Source organism: Heloderma suspectum, chromosome 1 (assembly GCF_057233095.1).
Source record: "Heloderma suspectum isolate Gila_16-S chromosome 1, 16-S_ref, whole genome shotgun sequence".
Taxonomy (NCBI): Eukaryota; Metazoa; Chordata; class Lepidosauria; order Squamata; family Helodermatidae; genus Heloderma; species Heloderma suspectum.
This window is the reverse complement of record NC_139458.1, coordinates 286,666,932-286,689,681: the sequence shown is the minus strand read 5'-3', so window position 1 is coordinate 286,689,681 and position 22,750 is coordinate 286,666,932. Positions and strand designations below refer to the sequence as shown.

At 40.4% G+C, this 22,750-nt stretch overlaps 2 protein-coding genes across 2 annotated transcripts in view; one reads left to right on the top strand and one right to left on the bottom strand.

The window, feature by feature from the left end:
- The window catches only part of AGPAT5 (1-acylglycerol-3-phosphate O-acyltransferase 5), a 40,056-nt gene that overhangs the window by 16,803 nt on the left and 503 nt on the right, over positions 1-22,750 (bottom strand). The window contains exons 2-5 of the mRNA XM_084826802.1: positions 18,833-18,902; positions 17,456-17,571; positions 8,134-8,223; positions 3,342-3,432 (exon numbers count right to left, since the gene is read on the bottom strand). Of these exons, the coding sequence (XP_084682928.1) occupies positions 3,342-3,432; positions 8,134-8,223; positions 17,456-17,571; positions 18,833-18,902 (367 nt within the window). The remainder of the gene's footprint in view (positions 1-3,341; positions 3,433-8,133; positions 8,224-17,455; positions 17,572-18,832; positions 18,903-22,750) is intronic.
- Positions 22,607-22,750, top strand: part of ANGPT2 (angiopoietin 2) — a 139,824-nt gene continuing 139,680 nt past the window's right edge. The window contains exon 1 of the mRNA XM_084826788.1: positions 22,607-22,746. The gene's annotated coding sequence lies outside the window, so the exon portion shown is untranslated. The remainder of the gene's footprint in view (positions 22,747-22,750) is intronic.

Genomic DNA, 22,750 nt, shown 5'->3' with positions numbered 1-22,750 from the left:
TGGTATTCTTTCTCTGCTTATTTAAACCATATTAACATGAAGAAAATACGAACAGCTCTAAATTCCCATTATATATGGCAGATTTACTTCTGATACGTTCTTATTCTAAGTCCTTATACAAAGGATCATACAATGACTGTCACAACCACATTATGGGATATCAGAATTCTTTGTTAAAGCAGTTAAAAGTGAGAAAGGCTTCCCTTTATATTTGGAAATATTCAATGAAAATTTGAGTATTCTATTGTTCACAGAATTCTGTCTTCCAAGAACAATATTTTAAAAATAGGAGATTACTGAGTCTTGCTCTTATTTTTTGTAAGGGAAAAAAATCTGACAACATGAGTTTGATTATGCTCCTTTAGAAATGTACAGCTCAATGCTCAAGCTATTCTATTAGTCTAAGTGCTGCTGCAGTAAAAGAGGCTTGCTTTAGTGGGAATAAAGGATGTTCAAATCCTCCATTTTCAGAGTAAATAAGACATTCCATTTTATGCACAACATGGAATTAGTTACTCCATTGAACAACTTTCCAAAGAGCTATTTTTCTTTTTACTGCTTCTGCAAAAGTGTTCCTTTATCACTTTTTATAACCAAGGGAAACACTGGTATTAGGTCAGTCCTGCCCACTGCAGCAACATTTACTTGTTCAACATAAAACTATGCAAATATTTTGAAGCATAACACTGCATTTAGCATGTGAATTTTGCATCAAAGTGCCACCATGTTGTTTTCAAGACGTTGTTCCAGTCCATGGGTACTGAATACAATGTTATGAGAGCAATTGTTTTTATTACTAAGCATTCAGTTCAACACACCTAAAAGTGCTCCAGCTTTCTACAAAATATCACATAAAATAACCCAAACACATAAAGTTGCTAGGAAGATAAATTATTAAGTCAGCCAAGATAAATATATAGCTTGTTTAAAAAAAAACAGGCTTGCAACTCCGCATATATTTGAATCCTTTGTGCCCTTTAAGATGCATAATGAAGAATGAGAGCCCTGTTCTGGGCTGCAGACTATTCAAACTACACTTTAATTTGGTTGCCAACAAGTACTTTCTATCGTTATCTCATTCTCATGGTTTTACAGCAGCCTTACCCAACCCAATGCCCTCCAGATGTTTTAGACTACAACTCCCATCATCTATGGCCACTGGCCATGTTTTTTGGGCTGATGGGAGTTGTACTCCTAAACATCTGGAGGAAAGAATGTTGGGGGAGGCTGTTTTAGAGACTATGGACTAAATTATATATTATGCTTAAGGCACAGTGTGCAACTACATCTGTTTCTCCCTGAATTACAGGTACGTGTGGTATGTATGATTGTTATTGGGGCCAGACCATATAGGGAAGGGAGGTTCATCTCTTCCCTCTCCAACCATGATCCCTCCCCTGGTGCAGCTATAAGTATTAGAAAAATGTTCCCATTACTGCCAACAGAAACTGTTTTCCCCAATGCTTGCAGCTGTGAGCGGGAATGATTTTTGTGCAGATAGTGCACAGTATGGTCCCAGTATCAATTCCCCACCCCCGCTGTAATTAAGGAAAAACTGGAGATGTAGCTGCACACCATGGATTATGTGCAATGTGCAGTTCGACCTTTAGTCTAAATTCTGTCCTGCAGCGTCACTACATAAATACTTACGATGGGTTGTACATAAAACCATGTTCCAAAATAATGTTATACTAGGAGAGCAAGCAGTTCTAATGTTTAAGACTGGGATTCCAGCAAAGCCATCACAAAGTAAACTTCTGTAAAATATTTTGAACTATAGATGTTATAGGTCTGGCTGCATGTAAAATTTAAATGTCTGGTCTCATATCCTTCTACATTTGTCATGTGAAAGACTATGAGACTAGACATCTAAATTCAGCTAAGACTAAACAGTCACTCTAGAACACAGGAGCACAACCTTTTCAGTCCCGAGAGATGCCTGTGATGCAGGCCCAGGGGTCGCACGTGTGAACACACACACACAAACACACACACACAGGAAGGGATGGAGCAAGCTGAGGAGGAGGAAATGGGACGACCAATAAGAAACATCAATTGTTCTACACGGGGCTGTAATCTTGTTTAGGAGTAACAGCAGCATCAGAGCATCTAACAACCTGCACCCCTACCACTTTCTATAATCCTGCAGAAAGAATCCCCTCCAGAGCCACAATGCCTTGATTCAAGACCAGAGACTTGCCTCTGCCCACAAACTTCTTCACTCAATTCATTTCAAAAAAGCTGCCACCCCCTCAGGTGAAAGGGTCTTGCAGACCCCTAAACCACATATAAGGCTCGCTCTCCCCTCTCAACACCAGATCCACACATAACACCTACCACCATCACCCATTGCCCAAAACACCCACACAGCCACGCACCCCTTCCCCTCTGCAGCAGGACCAGAGCTGTGGCTCACGCACTTCTCTCAGTCCATGGGGATCTTCTCCTCATCCACCATCTTTCATCCTCTCACAGCAGCAAGCACAGAGCCGCTATGCCCATTTCTCCTGGCAATGTCATTGCCACCACCGCACGCATACAATGGTGTCACTGACCTCTCTTGTGGCTGCGCACCTCTCGCTATTAATTGATCTGGCAAAGCTGCACTCTGGTGGTGGTGAGAATGCAGCAGTGGCAGGGGGAACAGGGTGCACGTGTGTGTGGGCGCATTTAAGACATTAGCGGGCTTCATGCAGCCTGCAGTTTTTGCACCCCTGAGACTCAGGAAAACGGAAAGTAAGCACTACTGAAGTGTTTTCTGGAGTCTTGGGGGTGCACTGCTTCCCAGCTGCTCTGGAGGAAAAGAGGGAGCAGGGAGCATGTAACCCCAAGGTTCATGGTGGCTCTTTCCTGCTCAAGCACATCTCACTAAACCATGATTTAGCACAATGTGAGAACATAGCCTATGTGCTTGTAAACAATATGCCCAGTAATATATTCTAAGTTCTTTGTAATTATTGTAAGAATTGATTGCCATTGTATATTTGTAGTAAGATTTTTTCACCTTGACTTTTATAAATGTTGATTATTGTTCAGGGAAAATCTCCTTGTCTGGGTATTTGCTTATACATTCAACATTTAAATACTATTTGCAGTAGCAATGAAATGGAACTTATATTCTGTAGCTTTGGGATCTATCTGCTCCTGGCCAAACCCCACTATTTTCTAGAGAAAGCCATTTTGTCCCCTTTCAGCTACACTGTGGGACTGAGTCTGTCTAGGGTAGATGACCTCTTTTTAAAGCAGCCTATAGCAATAACTTAATTCTGTCACATTTGCTCTTATATGTCCTTTCAGCTTACTTTCCATCACTTCCCAAAATTCTTTGAAGTTCACCTTACCTTCCTTAGCAGCATATGATTGACTATCTGCAATGACTTTTGTTAGTTCTGGAATGTAACGTGTCCCCTCTGGAAAAATCACAAGATACATCTGCAAGATTTTAAAAAAATGTGTAGTGTTTTAAAAAAAATCGGCATTGCAACATGCTCTCACATAAAGCATGACTATCAACTACAAACAAAACATTGTTTAACGTGTGAGTTGAGGGTGACTGCGAAAATGGCAAAAAATAAGATGTTTGTAAATATATTAAGTTACTGTACTCCTCATTTAATGTAAGCAATGTTGATATGCAAGGAATCTGAAGTCCCTCTGCTCCCCAACAAAAAGCAACTGAGGAAAGAAAGCAGCAGAAGCAGCTAAATAACAACAAAATTTCTGTTCAAGAACAAATTAAACAGTTAAGGTGGGAGAAAGTAGAGCCAACATAGTTTAGTGAACAAATACCCTCTTTTTACATCCTGTCCAGATTCCTAGACAATTTCACCTAAATGTATTGCAACTTATAGTGTGATCCTATACATATCTACTCAGAAGTAAGTCCCACTGAGTTCAGTGGAACTTTCTCCCAGGTAAATGTGCACCAGATTGTAGCTTCACAAAAGTACATCAGAAAAAGCAAAGAAATATGAGTTGTCTTCTCAAATGGAACACATTAATCTAACAAACCTTGCAATGCTGTGTTTGGTGTAAAAGCAGGTGTAGGTATTTGCAGGGAAACAGAATGTGCTGTTGCATGCATGTGTCTCATGTGAAAGGGGATGGGAGAGTTTGTAAAAATCAGGCCATGAAGTGAGTTCTTCCTGGCCCTGAAGTGCAAAAAAGTGATGCAATTTAGCATTGCTAGATGAGCGCTGAGTGATAACGCTCCAAATAATACACTGTGAGATTGAGCCTCCACAGTACATGTATGAAGTTACTGCAATCAATAACCTCATTTTTCTCCCAGCTCAGCCTGAGTAACACATGAGATTACTTTGGGCCTGTATCAGTTCTCTCTCAAAGGTTATTTGTGAAAGAGTACAGAGCTCAGTGGAAGTTGCTTCAATAAAGCAATATTCAGCTCATTAACCACCACCTTCTCATAAGAGGTGGATTATTTGGACAATAAGCATACCTCAAAACTAGAAACAAAGAGCAACACACACAAAAGTGTAGGGTTTTAATGCCTCTTTACTATTGTTCTTCCTAGTAAACCCACTACCCTCCCCACAATGGACACTTAATTACCTTAATGAAATGCTAATGTAACCTTTAATTGCACAGAATGCCACCAGGTTGGTTGAAGCAACTCCCCTATGACAATGGTTACAACATTTGGGGCCGTTTAACTTAGAAAAAGGGTGAGTAAGAGGAGACATGATAGAGATGCATAAAACTATGCATAGTATGGAGGGAGCTTTACTTCTTCTCTCATAATAATACTACAACCTGGGATCATCCCGTGAGGCTGAATGATAGAGGAGATTCAGGGCAGATAAAAGGAAGTACTTCGTCACAAAGGGCATAGTTAAACTATGGGATTTGCCACCACAAGATGTACTTATGGCTACCAATTTGGAAGGCTTTAAAAGGCAATTAGACAAATTCATGGAGGATAAGGCTATCGATAGCTACTAGTGATGATGGGTATGTATTACCTACAGTGTCAGAAGCAGTTGCTGGGGGAACACTTGCAGGAGGGTGCTGTTGCATTCATGTCCTGCTTGTGGGCATCCCATGGGCATCTGGCTAGACACTGTGCGAAGAGAATGTTAGACTAGGTAGGCCTTTGGTCTGATCCAGCATGGCTCTCCTTATGTTCTTACTAATCAGACCAATATTAAATATTAAATTTACTAAAATTTCAACATATAAATTTACTAAAATTTCAACATATAAATTTACTAAAATTTCAACATATAAATTTACTAAAATTCCAACATATAATAAGGCTTAAATTGATTTCTTGCTAATAGAAGGCTATCATATAGTGAGGACTGTTTAAGATTTTAACCAAGTAGAATGAAGTCCCTATTTTGAAATAAAGATCAAAATATACTCTGTCTTTATTTGGCCTGAACCAATATGGAATACATTAAAATGCCAATATTGGTTCTAATATCTTTAAATATATATTTCAAAGTCGGGAATTAGTTGGTCATCCCTTTTTGACTGCCTTCCTGTTGATCATTCCCATGAAACACTTCACTGGAAAGCCCTCGACAAGCAGATTCCATGAATAATTATGGTTTTCACTATAATTCAAAGTTGGGAGTTTATTTATGTCCATACAGCTTTTTTTTTTTTTTTTTTAAGAATTAGGCTATCTTCTATAACAATGTACTATAAAGTTTTATTTTTAATATCAAAAAATGTCAAGTAAAATTAAACATTATTAATTGCAAACTGGAGCAAAATGAAATATGAACAGAAAAAAGTCTTCTTACACCTTTATAAACAGAGGTGCAGGCCAAAGTACAATGATATGCCAGTAACATACGGCCTGTAAACAAATCATGAAGGGATCTACACTGCCATGAGTCATCTGTGCTCATTGGCAAATCTCAAGATTCAAGTTGTTAATGGACCACAACAAGGATGTTACAGTGGCTACTCTGGAGTTTACACCAAGGACACTGTATTTAAGAAAGTTTTAAAGATAAAAGATGTAACACTTTGAAGGTTTCAATAAAAGCAGTTAATTAAGTCAAACCTTTTGTTAGATTTGATTTTTCTCCATGAACTCTGTTCATGGGTAACCAGCTGGTTCAACTTTTTAACCTGGGAAATCATTTCATGATAGGAGTGCCTGCCTGAACCCTGGTTTGTTTACTCTTTATATGCAAAATCCACAAGCTAGCATGTTAAAGTTAGACCACAATAACTGCGCCCAGGAGAATGTCGTTTTGGAACCACCTCACAGCTGTTTGAGAACCTCAGAGACCTTGTGCCTGAAAGATGAAAACGTTCATGACATGGGGGGGGGGGGTCCACACATCATGCCAAGCCACCCTGCCAATAAGCCAAAATGGGTTGGCTGTTTGCGGAACACCAATGGTATGCCCAAGAGACAAATGGGCTTGCCATGGTTTGTTCTTCCCCCTCCTTCCCCCTCAGTCCTCCAGCCGGCTCCGATACATAACCCAGGGGACTTTCTGGCAAAAAAAGTCTTGTCTCCCCATCCTTGCTCCAATCGCTACTCCTTTTTGTTTGCTTTTTATTTTTCAGTGCCTCAAAAATATGCAATTACGGTTGCAATTTTTTATTATTATTTTTTGTTGTACCTGTATCTTTTGCAAGTGTGCACTTACAGCTGTCTGATAGCGAAGTCTTGCCTGGTCAATTTCTTTGTCTGTTTCCACTGTCAAGGGCAGCAGCAAACATACAAGAAAACTGTATGTTACAAGGCAAGACTACACATATTGGCTAATTTGCATACAGTTATGAAGGACCAAGGGAGAAGTAAAACTAAGGGAAAGGAGAGACCAGGTAGTGCAATTCAGAAGCACCAAAAATGGGGGAGAACAGCCAAACGAGTAAGTGCACCAAAAGGGTGGGTGGAGACAGTATCTCCCCCTTGGAGATGTTATCCTCTGGATTTTAAGTGTTGGATTGACACTTCTCCAATATCCCCCACCTTTTCAACACTTCCTCAACTCTCTAGCTGCTCCAGAAAGGGGAAATATTAACTCCCCCCTTTTCACGGCTCCTTTTTGGGGCACTTACTGCTGTGGTTACCATGGTAAAAAAAAACCCTGAGAAGGCGGCTGCATGGGATGGACTGAATGGGGCCCCAAGCAGGGGAGGGCGGGAGTAAGTACTGCCAGTGCTGCCGTATCATTTGCTCTGTCCCATTCTGCCACCCTCCAAGTGTTAGTTTTTTGTTTTTTTAAAAAAACAGGAATATTTCCACATTTGGGGGGACTAGGAAGTAAATGGAATGAAAATATATGCAATTTAATGGCTGGGAAGTAAATGGAGGCAAAATTTGCGTAACAGAGCAGTTGCTGCAGATGCACAAATTTTCTCTCCATTTACAGACCTGCACATAACCCACTTAATTATTTCTGGATTTGCATCAAACTATAGTTTGCTGTTACAGCTGAACCAGCCAACAATGGTTTAAGCTTATAGTACAAACCAGCATCAAACTCTAACAGTTGGTAAACAGGATTGCAAGTATGCTGAAGTTGAATCTAGCCAAGATCAAAGTAATGGTTGATTGTGATGCTTACAATCCAGATATTTCATTGATTAGCACTTGTCAAAGAGATCTATTAATATGTTTAAATGTATTTTTAAAAAATCTGATAATATGGAGTTATTACAATAAAGAGAATGGTATTTTGATATAATGCAAACAATACACTCAGTTGTTGCGTGCTGAAGCCGCTGAGAGTTATAGTCCCAAACATCTGAAGGGCACCAAGTTGCCTACCTCTGGCATAGACCATATAACAAGACATCTGAGAAACTCCTGCTTTTAGCCTATAAGAAGCTGAGCAATATAAACATTTACTTTTCAAAAAACGTGAGTTCATTTTCATGTAGAAACAGAGTGTTTGCATGCTGTTAACAAGACTTTTCTGTAAGAGTGTAATATTTATTGGCCTAACTACTGGAAAAGGAAAAGTGTAAGCCAAGCACCCCATTCCAGTCAATCTGTTTAGCATAAAGAATGTGGAAAGGTGAACCATGTGGCCATCACATTGGTTCCAACACCTTTATCATCTTCATACTAGTTTCTCTCATTTTGGGGGTAGCTAACATGCACATATACACACATACACAGGAAATATATAATCTTACTGGAGTCTCAGCTTTAATGTGGGCTTGTAACTTGTTCCTCATTTTCTTTTCATTAAATTTGGCACTTCGTTTCACGTAGACTCCTCCATGCTAGCACATAAAGAAAACAAATATATTTATGACACTTAATGATTCATGAAACATTGTATACTGTATTTCAGTATTCTAGAACAAAGGCATTAGAAATATCCAAGAGTTTTAAAAAGAAAAATAAGATATACTGCAAAGAACTCCAACCTAGTAAGTAATTCTTAAAATGTATACTCTTTCACACTTGCTTCAATATGAATCAAGAGCTCTATTATAGCTTAAACTGAAATGGTGACGTAAAGCTGCAGTATTAAGGACTGAGAACTACTCACTGCTACCCAGTCTCATTTGAAGTGCAGAAAAAGCACAAGAGAGAGAAAGTAAAGCAGCCAGGAAGGAGAAACCAGAGAAAGAGGAGTCTGACACTGACAGGGAACACAGGGAGGCTGTGTTCAGTTTTTGGAAGGGTAAGAAAAAATGTTTGCACTGGTGATGGGGGAGGGACCACAGCTCAGTAGAAGAACATATGTTTTGCAAGCAGAAATCCCAGATTCAATCCCTGAAAGCTCCACTTAAAAGATCATGTAGCAGGTGATAGAAAAGGCCTTTGTCTGAGACCCTGGAGAGCTACTGCCAGATAAATTAGATAATACTGGACTAGATGGACAAAATTGTTTGACCTGGTGTAAAACATCATGTGTTCCTAAGCTGGGCTTTGTCTAAATGTTAGCACATAATTCTGCATTGGGTGAGGGGTTGCATAGATTAATGTTGCATGGCTCTTTTCTATTCACAAAACTACACCTATGTTGCAAAAGTTTAACCTAAAAGTTTAAATGTTCTTCAATCCAAAGGCAGCTGGGGACTAGTCAAACATTCAAGGAAAAACGTGTAAATATAGGAATTTCTCTTTGAAATACAAAGCAAATAACGAAGCCACTTATGAATAGGTATACAGTATATTTCAAAAGGACGTTAAAATTGAACCAACTACCTCCGAACACACTACATTTATGGACTTAGAAGTACAATGAGGTAACACAATACTGAAGAGGATATCGGCTAGAAAGCTTTTTTAAAAATCATATTATAACAATGATTTGAGCACTAACGTTTTTGAAAAAATGTTACAACAACTGCAGCTTCATTAGCTAGCTCTTGAATGGCTTCCCCAGGAACAAAACAAAACCAAAAGGAGAAAAAGTCAGTGATTTTACACTGAAATAATTTACATTAATACCAGATGCTTTCATTAAAAAACCTGCAATTCTAATTAGTTCATGAACACCCTTGCATAACAGCTGATACAATATTTCTCTAATGAACCAAGTTAACAAAAATGCTTTTGTCATATGGAGTACAGCATGAAAGGGCATGGCTTCTTATTCCCCTGCTTAAAAAGAAATACATAGCCTTCTCCATATATTCACCCTGTCATCCTCTCTCACTTTGTTGCTAAAGGGCCAAATATATCAGTACAGCTTATATATCAAGTAGCTTTCTATTAGTAACCTTGTTCTAATGTAACATCAAGCATAGACAAAGCCTCCTCCTGTGGATCCCATAGAACTCTACAATGAATGGAAAACCAGGCATTTTAAACATCCCCCAAAAGCAAGGCTGTAAATTATTTCTATTATAGCTGGCTTCTGTAACCCCTACCTGCTGAAAATGTGGATTGTTTCAACTATCAATATGACAAAAATTAAAACAAGATTGTTTTTATTATAGTGGACTTTATTCCAATGTAAAGATTTGTGGCTTCTACTTTATTTGGCAAATCTAGGAGATGGAAATAGTAATATATTCTTCCACTGACAGAATTTTAAATTTCACCAAAAAATAAATGTCAGTCATGAAAACAATGACTGGCAACATAAAACAATGAACGTTTGTTTTAAGGGCAGGGGAAAGTGGTCTACAGGTATTCAAAGGGTGGAAGTGGAATGATGAGTCCAAGAAGCAGGATCAAGAAACAGCAGATCCAAGTCAATGCAACGGGTAGGTAGGCTGTGCCTCACCACAAAGCATAGTGTGCTTCAACCTATGGGGCAAACTGGGCCACTCACCATATCTGAATAATTATTTTAATACTTAGAATTTATAGAGAGACTATGTCCAAAGTGCTCCACATTTTGCAGCTTGTAAGCTGAGGAGAAGGGAAAGTAACTACTTAAAGCTACTGACTTCATTAGTCAGGTGAAATCTGAAATGCAGACTTCCCAGCTCACACTCTTATGGCTCCATGAACACATAATATTCTCAATCCGTTAAAGTGTAGCACCTGGCTAAGAGAACATGTGGTATTGTATTCTCTCTTCCCACAGCTCCTCCCCTCTCACGTCCAAATTTCTTCCACCTTTTCCTATGGTTGAGAGTTGCATCAGTCCAGTTCTTATCCATAAGCAATGCTATCTAGAGTTTCCTTTTATTTAGGGATCTTATTATTTATTATTTAATTATTAATTAATTTATTATTAATTACTAATTATTATTTAATTACTTCTCACTATACTCAGAGGTAAAAATGCTTAGGATCAGGCTATATGGCTCCTAATGCTGGATTTTCTGTTCAGATATAATCTGACTATTTTTAAAGGTGATTTGTTTCTAGAGTGTTACTGCAACTGGGAATCATCCTTCCATTTCTGGTACAAGTCTTCCTGCTTGCGCGAATGTAGCCAAAATCACAACACCCATACAAAAGAGGGAGGTATCAGCAGATTCAGGGTAACCCCTGAGGTTTGCAGGAGTTTAAAAAAACTGAGAAAACCTTAATAGGGGACACCTCCCTCAAACAGCCCATACAGTGGTGTGGATACACATAGATGTGTTAAAAGTATTAAGAACATAAGGAGAGCTCCTCTGGGTCAAACAAACTAGCTATCTAGTCCAGCATTCTGCTCCCAGTGACCTGGTGTCTATAGGAAGCTCACAAGTAGGACATGAGCCCAACAGCACCCTTCCACTCATGTTCCCTAGCAACTGGCATACAGACGCATGTTGCCTCTGATACTGTAGTTAATATAGAGCTATCACAACTAGTAGCCATTGATAGCTTGGTCCTCCATTAACTTGTTTAATCCCCTTTTAAAGCCATGCAGGTTCACTTCCTGGTACACGCTGAGAAGTTATTTTTAATTGTCCTCAGTGATGTACCTGAACTGAGAAATACGGACAGAAATCAACTGAGTGATCAGCTGGGATTGGGCACCATCCCCAAATACTACTCAAAATGAAAGGAAAATACCCCAATTGAGAGGCCAATGAGGACTGAGCAGACTCAGTGGGCACAGCATGCTGACTGTGTGTGCATCTGTGTGTGTGACAGAGAGAGAGTGTGAGTGTGTGTGTGTAAAACAGAGTGGCTGAAACCCTGAACAGAACCACTCGATGCTACGACCATTTTGTTGCAGGGCCCCAGTTGTATTCTATATTCCAAAACTGGATACAAAACTTAGAGATAACATTCTCTTCTAAGAGTTTGTTTATTCTAATATAGGCTACCTCAATTTACAAGAAAAACTAACCACTTCTTTCAGAATCCTAACAAAAAAATCTTCACTGTAGTTCTGCAGTACATTAGTTGATTTAAACAGGCTGCTAATCTTTAATGAGTTTATGACAAGCTAGTCTTCCCCCACCCCCTGCCGGACTGTCCCCTAATATCTGCCTTGGATAATATAAAGTATTCAGCAGCTCTTGATTGCTTCTTTTTTTGAGCAAGCATTGCATGCTGAACCATCTTGTCGTTGTTTTGCAATTGGCACACTTGTGGCATCCATAGAATATTGTACTTTTAGTATAGATAGCTTATTATAAATGAGTCTGACAAACTACAAGTTAATCCAAGGTGTAATAACAGGTAGAAGATCAACATGGAATAATTAAGAGCAGCAGAAAGTGTGTTTCAGGGATGACAAGATACCAGCTGAAAACTGTTGTTCTGATCTTTCTGCTTGTGTTAAGGCCATTTCCACAGACAAAGCTACTATATACTTTCATTGTACTCCTACATGCAGTTGCTTACAAGTAAATTCCATTGAAATCAACAGGACTAGTTTCCAAGTAATTTTTTTTTACAACTGAGGCATCAGTTTTCCAAACAGTCAGGCAGATACAACATTATTTTCTAACACATTTTAAGCTATTATTATTTCTTATTCATACACATTGTCACTTCATCCAATGTGCTGCATAGGCAGGACTTTCTTGGGAAGCAACGTTAAATTGTGTGTCAGAATGCATTTCCAGGAGTCTGTAATCATTTTTTTTTTAGCTCTTTCATGATCCTTCACCAATGATTTAAGGACCTGTTCTGTAGACCAACACCCACCCTCTCCCCCCAGCATGTTTTCCTTGAACTTGTGTTCTGTTTTCTGCATATTCAAAACATATATGTTCCACAACAGGATGTTTATCTGAGGTAGGAAATATGCATTCCATCACAATTCTGTAATTAATTGTCACTGGAAAGTTTAGCCGAGTGTGAGTGACATCACTAACAAAGCATCAACAGGAAGAGGAGGAAGTGTTTTATGTTTTTACAGGATTTGGCGTGACCGGGAGAATAAAAAAATACCGGTCAACTGGCACCATAGACTCTGTATATCCTTCTCAATAATGAGAAGTTTTAAGTTTTTCTTAAAAACCTACAAATGCCATCATTTGGAGATTGCTATTTGTGGCACTGAATTATTAATGCAGCCACTGCATTCTCCTATTTGTTGCTCTTTAAACAGCATGAAAAGCATCCAAATGTTTTTCATGCTTGCATACCATGTTCTAAAGAAAAACCAGCTTTGAATCATATCATCATCCCCATGGGAAATGATGATATGACTGTTCAACAGACTAATATTCAAGAAGCTAACTCCAGGAAAAACCCAGACAAATGACTTTGGACACATAACAGGAGCAAAAAAAAAAAAAAATAGCCCCAAATGAGAGTCAATATAACTGCTTATGGTGGCTGCAGAGGTGAGTCTGTCCCCCTTACCTCTACTGGCCAAAGTTCAGACACAGTCACCTATCAGACAGAGGGTTGCTGGGAGTCTGTTCCTCTTCCTCCAGACATGGGGTATCAGCTCATCCTAAGCAACTGATGAGAGGACCAGCAATAGAGGAGGACCAGCAATATACCCAATATGGGGGAAAAAGGATGCTAGACTAGACAGGCCTTTGGTCTGATCCAGCTGGGCCCTTCCTATGTTCTTAATTTGTTTCCATCCCTTCCAGAATGAGCTCTCATGCAAAACTCAGCTGGCTGAACAGGTGAGGAGGTCAGTGCTGCCCCAAGTCACTGGCCAGACACATCCAAGCATAACACATGCATAACTACAAGCTGTTCTTAGAATCACTGCCAGAGAGCCATAGCTGTTTTGATGTGGTCATCGACTTTTTTTTTTTAATATTCCATTTTTGTTTTCTTACTGTATTCCATTTTAATTTTTGTGTAAGCCACTCGGAACCGAATAAAAAAAGAGGAAGTGCAACACTTGTACTGAGAAGTGGGAAAATCTAAACAATGTTCTCCTCCCTGACCTTCTCTCCAGGGAAAATACAGTCAGGGCCAGAAATATTGGAACAAGGATAACTGTTTTGGCAATTGGCCTCTGTACACCACCACATTGAAGTTGAAAGGAAACACACCCAGATGGGAGCAAAGTCAGGAGTTTCAGCTGTAATTCAAGGGGTTTGGCAAAAGTGGGGCACTACCCATTCAGGAAGGACAGCCAGTGGCAAATACATACACCCTTCATTGGTGGCTCAGAAGTAATGGAACAAACCAACATCATTTCAAACGTAGGGATCGCCTTTAATACAGGGATGAAAATCCTTTGCAGTCAATGACTGCCTGAAGTCTGGAACCCATGGACATGACCACATGCTGAGTTCCCTACCTCGAGATGCTTTGCCAGGCCTTTACTGCAGCTGCCTTCAGCTGCTGCTTGTTTGTGGGTCTTTCTGCCTTCAGTCTGGTCTTCAGTAAGTGAAAAGCATGCTCTATTGGGTGGAGATCAGGTGACTGACTTGGCCATTGAAGAACATCCCACTTCTTTGCCTTGAGAAGCTCTTGGGTAGCTTTTGCTGTATGTTTTGGGTCATTATCCAACTGCAATATGAAGTGACGTCCTATCAGTTTGGCAGCATTCGGCTGAATCTGAGCAGAAAGTACAGCCCTATACGCTTCAGAATTCATCCTGCTGCTTTTATCAGCAGTCAGGTCATCAATAAACACCAGCGACCCGGTTCCATTGGCAGCCATACATGGCCATGCCATAACATGCCTCCACCATGTTTGACAGATGATGTAGTATGCTTTGGATCATGAGCTGTTCCTTTCCTTCTCCATACTTTTCTCTTCCCATCATTCTGGTACAAGTTAATCTTGGTTTCATCAATCCAAAGCATCTTATCCCAGAAATGGGCAGGCTTTCTCAGGTGTTTGCTGGCAAACGCTAATCTGGTCTTTCTGTTCTTGAGAGGTTTGCACCTTGTTGGGAGGCCTCTGTATTTACATTCATAAAGCTGTCTCTTGACTGTAGATGTTGACAGTGACATGCCTACCTCCTCAAGAGCATTCTTGACCTGGCTAGATGTTGTGAAAGGGTTCCTCTTCACCATGAGCAGAATTCTGCAGTCATCCACTTTAGTTGTCTTCCGTGGTCTTCCAGGCCTTTTGCTGTTGCTGAGCTTGCCAGTTAATGCCTTCTTTTTCAGGATGTTCCAAACTGTTGTATTGGCCACTCCCACTGTTTTTGCTATCTCTCTGATGGGTTTATGTTGTTTCCTCAGCCTAATGATGGCCTCCTTCACTCGCATGGACACCTCTTTGGACCTCATGTTGGGACTTCCAGTGAACAGCTATCAAATGCACAAGTAACACTCAGAACCACCTCCAGGCCTTTTATCTGCTTGATTGGTCATGGGGTGCCCAGGAAACAGGCCACACCTGGCCATGCAGCTGCTTGTCAGCCATTCGTTCCATTACTTATGAACCACCAACGATGGGGGGTGTGTGTATGCCACTGGCTGTCCTTCCTGAATGGTTAGTGCCCCACTTTTGTCAAACCCCTTGAATTACAGCTGAAAGTCCTGACTTTGCTCCCATCTGGGTGCGTTTCCTTTCCACTTCAATGTGGTGGTGTACAGAGGCCAACTGCCAAAACAGTGATCCTTGCTCCAATATTTCTGGCCCTGACTGTAACTTCACTAGCTCACCACAATGCTTGGTCTGTATGTTAACAAGAAAATCACTGCAGTTCATATCACATTGTTTCCCAGCTCATAAAAAAAAGAATTAAGGGACATTCACACATTCTCCCTCCTAGGTAAAATATTGTAATGACGAGTAGCTGGTGCACACCAAACAGCAACAATATGATAGTTGCCTACACTTGTCAAGTTGCTGCAGGTGAATGGCTTGCCATACAGACTGGCCAACTTTCTTCATAATGCCATGGAGAAAAATAGCCACCCCTATTTTTTTAGACTTGGAATCATGTGGAGACTATCATCAATCCACACAACACACTCCATAAGAACAGCTTTCATTGAAGAGGCAGCTGCCATGACAACACACCCTCCATGTGGCTACTGTTTTGTACGCACTAGCCCTGAGGTCTGATTCACATGTTATGGACCTCAAGTGGAAGCAACCAAAATATGCTGCCATGTGGGAACTGTAATGTGTGAAAGTTGCTTACAGATGGATCAGACTGATTAGGTGGGCAGTCCCATTATGAGGATCTGCCAGAAACCTGGCCCCACATGGAGAATAGCCACATAAGCATTTTTGAGTGGCCTCCACAAATAGGCTGTAACATTTGAACTGATCCTTAGGATAACAGTTATGGTGAACTTATGAAAGATCAGCCATCACCTGTTTAACAAATATAAGAGGAAACCTACACAAAACTAACAGATGCAAATTCAGTCATTTTATAACCAATGGATGCAAATACAGCCATTTTACACCAATATGCATCCATTTTTCCTTCCTGACTGGCAACACAAAACATCAAGGATCACTCCAAATAAAAAAGGGATTCATCTGTTTAAATGATTACATAGATGATGTTCATAAATTGGTGACATGCACTATGGAGCCTGCTGGCTGTGTTTTTGCTGCCTGTGAACCAACATTTTGTGACATACAGGCCATAAGGTGTGTATTACGTGGCTATATGCACAGAAATGAAAACTTTTCAATGTAGCTTTTCCTCCTCTCACTGTTTATAATATATGGCACCAGTTTAGACATGGAACCACACTCACCTAATGAGAAACACTACCCCTTGTATCCCAAAGATCTTCTGAATTTCAACTATTGTGTCTAATGGAGCACAGCTCACTAGATCACCCTGATAGCCTACTGGGATGAAATCCACATGAAGCTCAACTAGAGCAGCAAAAAAGAGAAAGAGAATATAAGAATATATCTAAGCAATCATTCATATATGATGAGGACTTTTTTTAATCTATATTTTCACTGTGACAAAGACATGGGAAGCACAATCCTTGGGAAGCACAATCCTTTCACTTTTAATATATGCAGCCATGTTTTGAACTATTTTTGCTTGTTGTTCTTCCGGGAGACAAACCAATTTTGCTAACCGATTATGCACCCATGCTACAGCAGGGAGATAACCCCATGAATATAGGTCATTTTACTTGCATTGGCACAATCCCAGAACTAAATGCGATAAACGCCACATTAGTTGTATGTTTTAATTAACCAGATGCTAACTTACAATGCAATCCTAATTATGTTTTCTCAGAAGTAAGTCTCAATGAGTTCAATGGGACTCGCTCCTTATTCCCAAGGCTGCAATTCTATACCCACTTACCTGGGTATATGAACACAATGTGACTTACTTCTGAGTAAACATAATGATTGCATTGTTAGGTGCATAGGACACAGGCACATGTTATTTTAACTGAGTATGCCTCATCCCAAGTTCAGTGAGTTAATTTTCAATTAGGCAGAGTGTTAAACCAGACTGAGAGCCAGAGACATGCTTTATACCCTAGTATGCAGATAAAATCAGCTTACTAGAAAGACAATTATATGTCACTATCTGTTCTATTTTAAATATGCAAATAACCACATGCATTACTAAGACAGAATTATTACATTGCCACAATTCTGAGCATGCTTTACTTGGCACTGAATTTTACTGAAACCAATGGGATTTACTCCTAAGTAAACATGTCAATGACTGAGGTGTATCAAAAATAAGCAGCAAGTGGTTATTTAATGTTACATGGGAATAGGGTGAAGATTTACCTGAGAAAAATACCACCCGTACAAAGGAAGCCATTTTAACCCGTCTTTCAAAACATATCGAACATGTCCAAGCGCATTTTGCCTGATGGCCAGCATGTCTGCTATAACCCAGTCAACTGCAATGCCAAAACACAAACATTTATGTTCTTAAGCAAACATTAAAATGCTTCCCAAAACCATTCTTAGCATATTTAATACCCATTTTCTCTCATGAGAAATCACATATTTCCAAAGAGCAGGAGAAGCTCTTTCCACAATCACATTCCCTCACTTCCTTCCATTCCCCATTTATTTCTTAGTTTTCAAATGTTACAAGGCTTGTTTCATAACACTGCTTAATAACATTCAATCTACTGTCAGTGAAGAATAGGCCTTCCCCAATCTTGTGCCCTCCAGATGTTTGAACTACAATGCCATGCTGAATGGGACTGATGGGCACTGAAGGGAACTGAGGTCCAAAACATCTGAAGAGCACTATGCTTAGGAATAGATCCATATCTTGAAGATGCCAACATATTTTTATATAATATACCATCAACCAGAAACACATCTTCATTTTATGGAATGTGCTCTTAATAAGCTGAATTGAAGAACATGATTTTTTTTAAAACTTCCATCCAGGGTTTCAGCAATTAATGCAAATCACTGAGCTAGTTTGAACAAAGTCCAAAATGGATGTTTGATGTTGGTTCACAATGAGTAAACAGAGTCACAACTAAGAAAGCCTTGTTAATAAAGACACCCTTAAATATAAAACTTAGGTCCTAATCTAAAAAGGTCCCTTTGGTTCAGGCAAGGGCTTGTTATAAATACAGTGTGATTTCTCAATGCTGCCTGCTCCAAACAGGAAATCTTTCGGTTGTATCCAGTGATGGCTTTGCATTTTTGCTTGAGCAGCCTGGGGGACCCAATTTTTGCAACCCTCCGAGCCATATCTCATACTGTTGCAAAGGGACACCAAATCCTCAGGAGCAGTTTTTCAGGGGATGTGGTGGGTAGGGGGGAACTGAAGAAAATCTGGTGTTCCACATCGCAGCAGAAGTGCTTTCAGCAAGTGGAAAGCAACCAGTGGACATAACTCTTTGTGTTGCTTCAAAGGCTGCTTCCAAAAGCTCCTACAAATCTGAGACAGCCTGACAGGAAGCACATGGGGCTCCTTTTGCAAAGAAGAAACTTCAAGTCCGAACTGCATGCATATAATTTGCTCCTCTTTATCAAAATCATAATGTGTATTTTACATATTCAATATCTTAATATGAAACACAAATATTTAAATCTGGAGTAGTTCAGTCTGAATAGCTGCACTGACACATCATGTTTTTACATTTTTTTTTTCCTGAAAAAAAGCCCTTATAGGTAAGAAAAATGTTTACAAACCTGTAGTCTGATGATTTGAGATATATACCACATTCTCTTTAGTTTTTGGCAAATCACCATAGATAATTATCTAGAAGAGAGAAAAAAGGTTTACAGAAATTCTGGCTTAGCATTTTGTGCTAACATGGGCACTGAATTATACTAAAAAATTTGGGGGCATGTAACATGTCTTAAACAAGGACCCCACTTCCAACCTTGAATGCCCTTTCTGCAAGTAAAAAAACCCTTTCAAAACCCCTCTCGCTCAATCACCCTATGGAAGTAGCCCATATAGGAGAATATATTTTCATACATATATAAAGAAAACAACATTATCCAAATACACAAAATGGGGTTTTCCCTAACACAATCTGATTTACTTAGGGTGCACAAGTGGTTTATGTCATGGTTAGAGGTGTTTTTTTTAAAGCACTATCAGTGGAAAGACACAACTTTGAATACGGTGTGTGCGCCTGTGTGTAAAACATTAGGCTTTGAATGAGGGGAAAGGGATGGAAGTGCTTTCAGTACAAAAATCACAGGATAACAGGATGCAGAAGCCTTTGACCTCTAGATCACTAGTTTCATTCAGGCCTGTTCAATGAAGGGACCATCTAACATCTGTTTGGTGGCCTTACTGAGCAGAGTTTGAAACATCTGTCTGTAAGCAACAAACAGTACTGTTGCTTTTTAGGGGGGAAAAGAGACTAGGTCAAAGATATCATCATGAATACTAATTATACAACTTCTAATTCTATGGGTTCACAGTAGGGATTACTCCAAAGTAAGCATGCACAGGATTGCAGCCTGTGAGATATTAAAAGATTTGCCAAAGGTCACATGAAGAAAGTTTCCAAAGGGGCTAAAAACAGAACATGCAGTTGCTCTCAGCTTTATGCTTTATAGGCTAGACCATCATTCCTCCCAATTTACAGAAGGCCTGTTTCATGAGTTCCTCATGATGGGAAATAAATCGATAAATAAAACAAGGGGACAAGATCGTTCCATATACAAGGTGCACCACCTACACAACTCTGAAACATTCACAAAATCTTTTTAGTAACCTTAGGACAGTTCTCCAAACCAAAGCAAAAGGGTTTAGTTACCAGCTGTCCAACAAAATTACATGAACTTGTCTAAATAAAGCTGATTAGACCTCATACTGTTAAAAGCTTCCATTAGTTTGGGAGCCATCTCGATAAAACTGTAGCTTGTGATAGGAAACTTAAAATATATGGCAGTTGGTAGTCATCACTGATGTGCTTCCACTGGCATGTGCAGTTCACTAAAGACAAGGGTAATATCCTATGGTGTCATTCCGCTAACGCAAATTAGGTTGCGCTAGCCTGAGACCTCTAGCGCATCACCAATAGTGTTAGCCTGTGCTATGGGATTCCCTGGAAAGCCCATTGCGCAAGTGAACGCTATTGGCATTGTGCTGCAGGTCCCTTATGCTAGCACAATTTGCATTAGTGGAAAGACACCTTAGAATATTGCCCTTTTTAAGATGTTAAGACAAGCATGAACTTGGTATGGCAGCAGGCATAATCAAGAGACTTTCTAGAGAGACAAACAGCTCACATTGAGTGGTAAAACTGTCCTTGGACTGTATAAATTCATAATTCAGGTAAGAAATTGGGCAATCACGTTCCAGCAGAGAAAAATTCTCCAAGCACAGAGAAAAATAGCATGTGTAACATCTCCCCGACATCCTAGTTTTCTATGCGCAGGGAATTTTTTGTTCTTTGTTTAGATGGGGAAACAATTCAATCATGCAATTCTCCAGCTGCAACTTGAAAATGATGTAGTCCAGGAACACTTTTACCATATGATGAATTGTTTATTTAGAAATAAACTAGAAGGCATCTTTTAGTTAGCTTTGAATATTTTGTAGCACATTCCTGGAACCATACACATACAGGACAGGTTATTGAAACTTTAGATAAATTGGTATTATTAAAATATTAAGTGAAACTTAAATGGAGGGGCTAGAAAGTTTGTCAGGTGCACGAAAACTAACCAGTTGTAGCCTGTCCTCTCATCATCTTCTGATGTAACATGTTTGGGGATGGGAAAGGTAACTGGGAGTTCAGGATAAGTTAAATTTGATTGTTTCTGAACCCATACCTTGCTTTGAATTAGAAAGCAACAGCCAACCATATAAAGTGGCAGCAAAATACCAAACTGCAATGTCTTATGAGAGGAGTGGCATCAGAGCTATAATGTACTTCAGTTGTCTGTTCGCAGAGAGCTAATATGCCTATGACTTTCTTTTGGCTAAGAACATGAACACTAGTATGACTTGTGCACATATTTTAATTATTCATCACCTAGCTATTCATAAGACTACACTTTCATCATCCAGAAAGCTACTGCTCTCTATTTCTATATTCCCTTCACAGCCACTGCTGGAGCTAAATTGCCATTCAACACATATGCACGCACTGGAAGAGTGGAATAAATAATTCTTTTAAGCACTTTGTGTGAAAAAATGTAACTCAACTTCATTAGGTCATCCACATGACCTAACGACTTCTTCCCTAGGAGCTGATGCTGTTCTCAGTCCCCATTACTGAAGATCTTGAATATATGGACTATATATAGGCAGGCACACATGAGTTCAAAGGCCCCACCACAGAGAGTGGTGGCTAGAGCTACATAACATCCTTTGCAGACACTCTAGCTGTTGCAGTCTGTGGTTGGGCCTATGACTTCATGCCTGCCTGCCAATCTCTCTTCTGTTCTTGAGACTGTGGCTGGACCACTGCAAGCCAGAGGTGCCCAATGAGGCAGGTGTGTGTGTGCAAAAGTAGAGTGGCAGAGAGGGAAAGGAGGAAGTAAGGGAGAGTGGAATTGATGGGGTCTGTGTGAATGGATGGATAGTGTGTGAGAAAAAGAATGTGGGGTGTTGATGATCTTGACTTAAGATCAACACCCCCCCCCCCATACTCAATCTCTTTCTCACTTGAGAGAGAAAAAGTGTGGGGTGTAGATTATCCTGAGAGAAAAAGTTCAGGGTAGCTTTGGCCCCACCCACCACAGGATGTGTCCCTCAACTGAAAAAAGGTTGCCACTCCTAACCTAGAGGAAGGAAGCAGCTTCTTGACACATCTGCTCATTTCTCACCTGTTTACCTGCCACCCAACAGGCCCAATCCTCTGTACGGTGTGACCTAGAGGGCCTGCAGGCAAGCAAACTGAGGCAGGGCTGTTCCTTGAAGCCACCTACCCTAGATCACTCCTTCTGGGTGACCAGGTAGTCTGCCACACCATTCAGAGAGGGCAGGTGAGCACCTTCTTCACGGGGCCCTTCAGACTGAATTTGAACAACTGTGCTGCCCAGAGGGGTAGGGCAGGTGAGCAATGGAAGAAGGCAGCTATGGCAAAAAGCAGTCTCTGCCACTACTAGTTCACCTGTGCACTCCCCCTTTCCCAATGTGGGAGGTGTTGCGGTTAGAACTGGGACCACTGTGCCACCCCAGAAACTACTTAGCCACCACACTGCCCAGAGAATGAGAACATGCACACACAGGTGAGCAAAGCAAGGCAGCAGCTCCTTGCAACTGAAGCCACCTCTGCTCACTTGCCAGTTCTCTCTCTCTCTGGGCAGTGCAGTAACGAGGATTAGGCTTGTTGCACCCAATCCTATCTCCTGCACCACTGAAAGATGTAAGCAAGTGAGTAGAGGTTGTGGGGCTGCCCAGAGCAGCCTCTGCTCCCTCCTTCTGGGTGGTGCAGCAGGAAGCCCCAGCACCGCCCAGAAAAAGCTGCACCGCCCACAGAAAGACTGCACAGATAAGCAAGTGAAAGCAGAGGAGCCAGCATTGCTCGTTCCCTTACTCAGGCGTGCAAGCAGACAGTATTGCAAGGACCAGCTGAGCCTCCTCCCGCTCACCTGTACACACACACACACTCCCCCTCTCACTGGGAAACCAGGTAA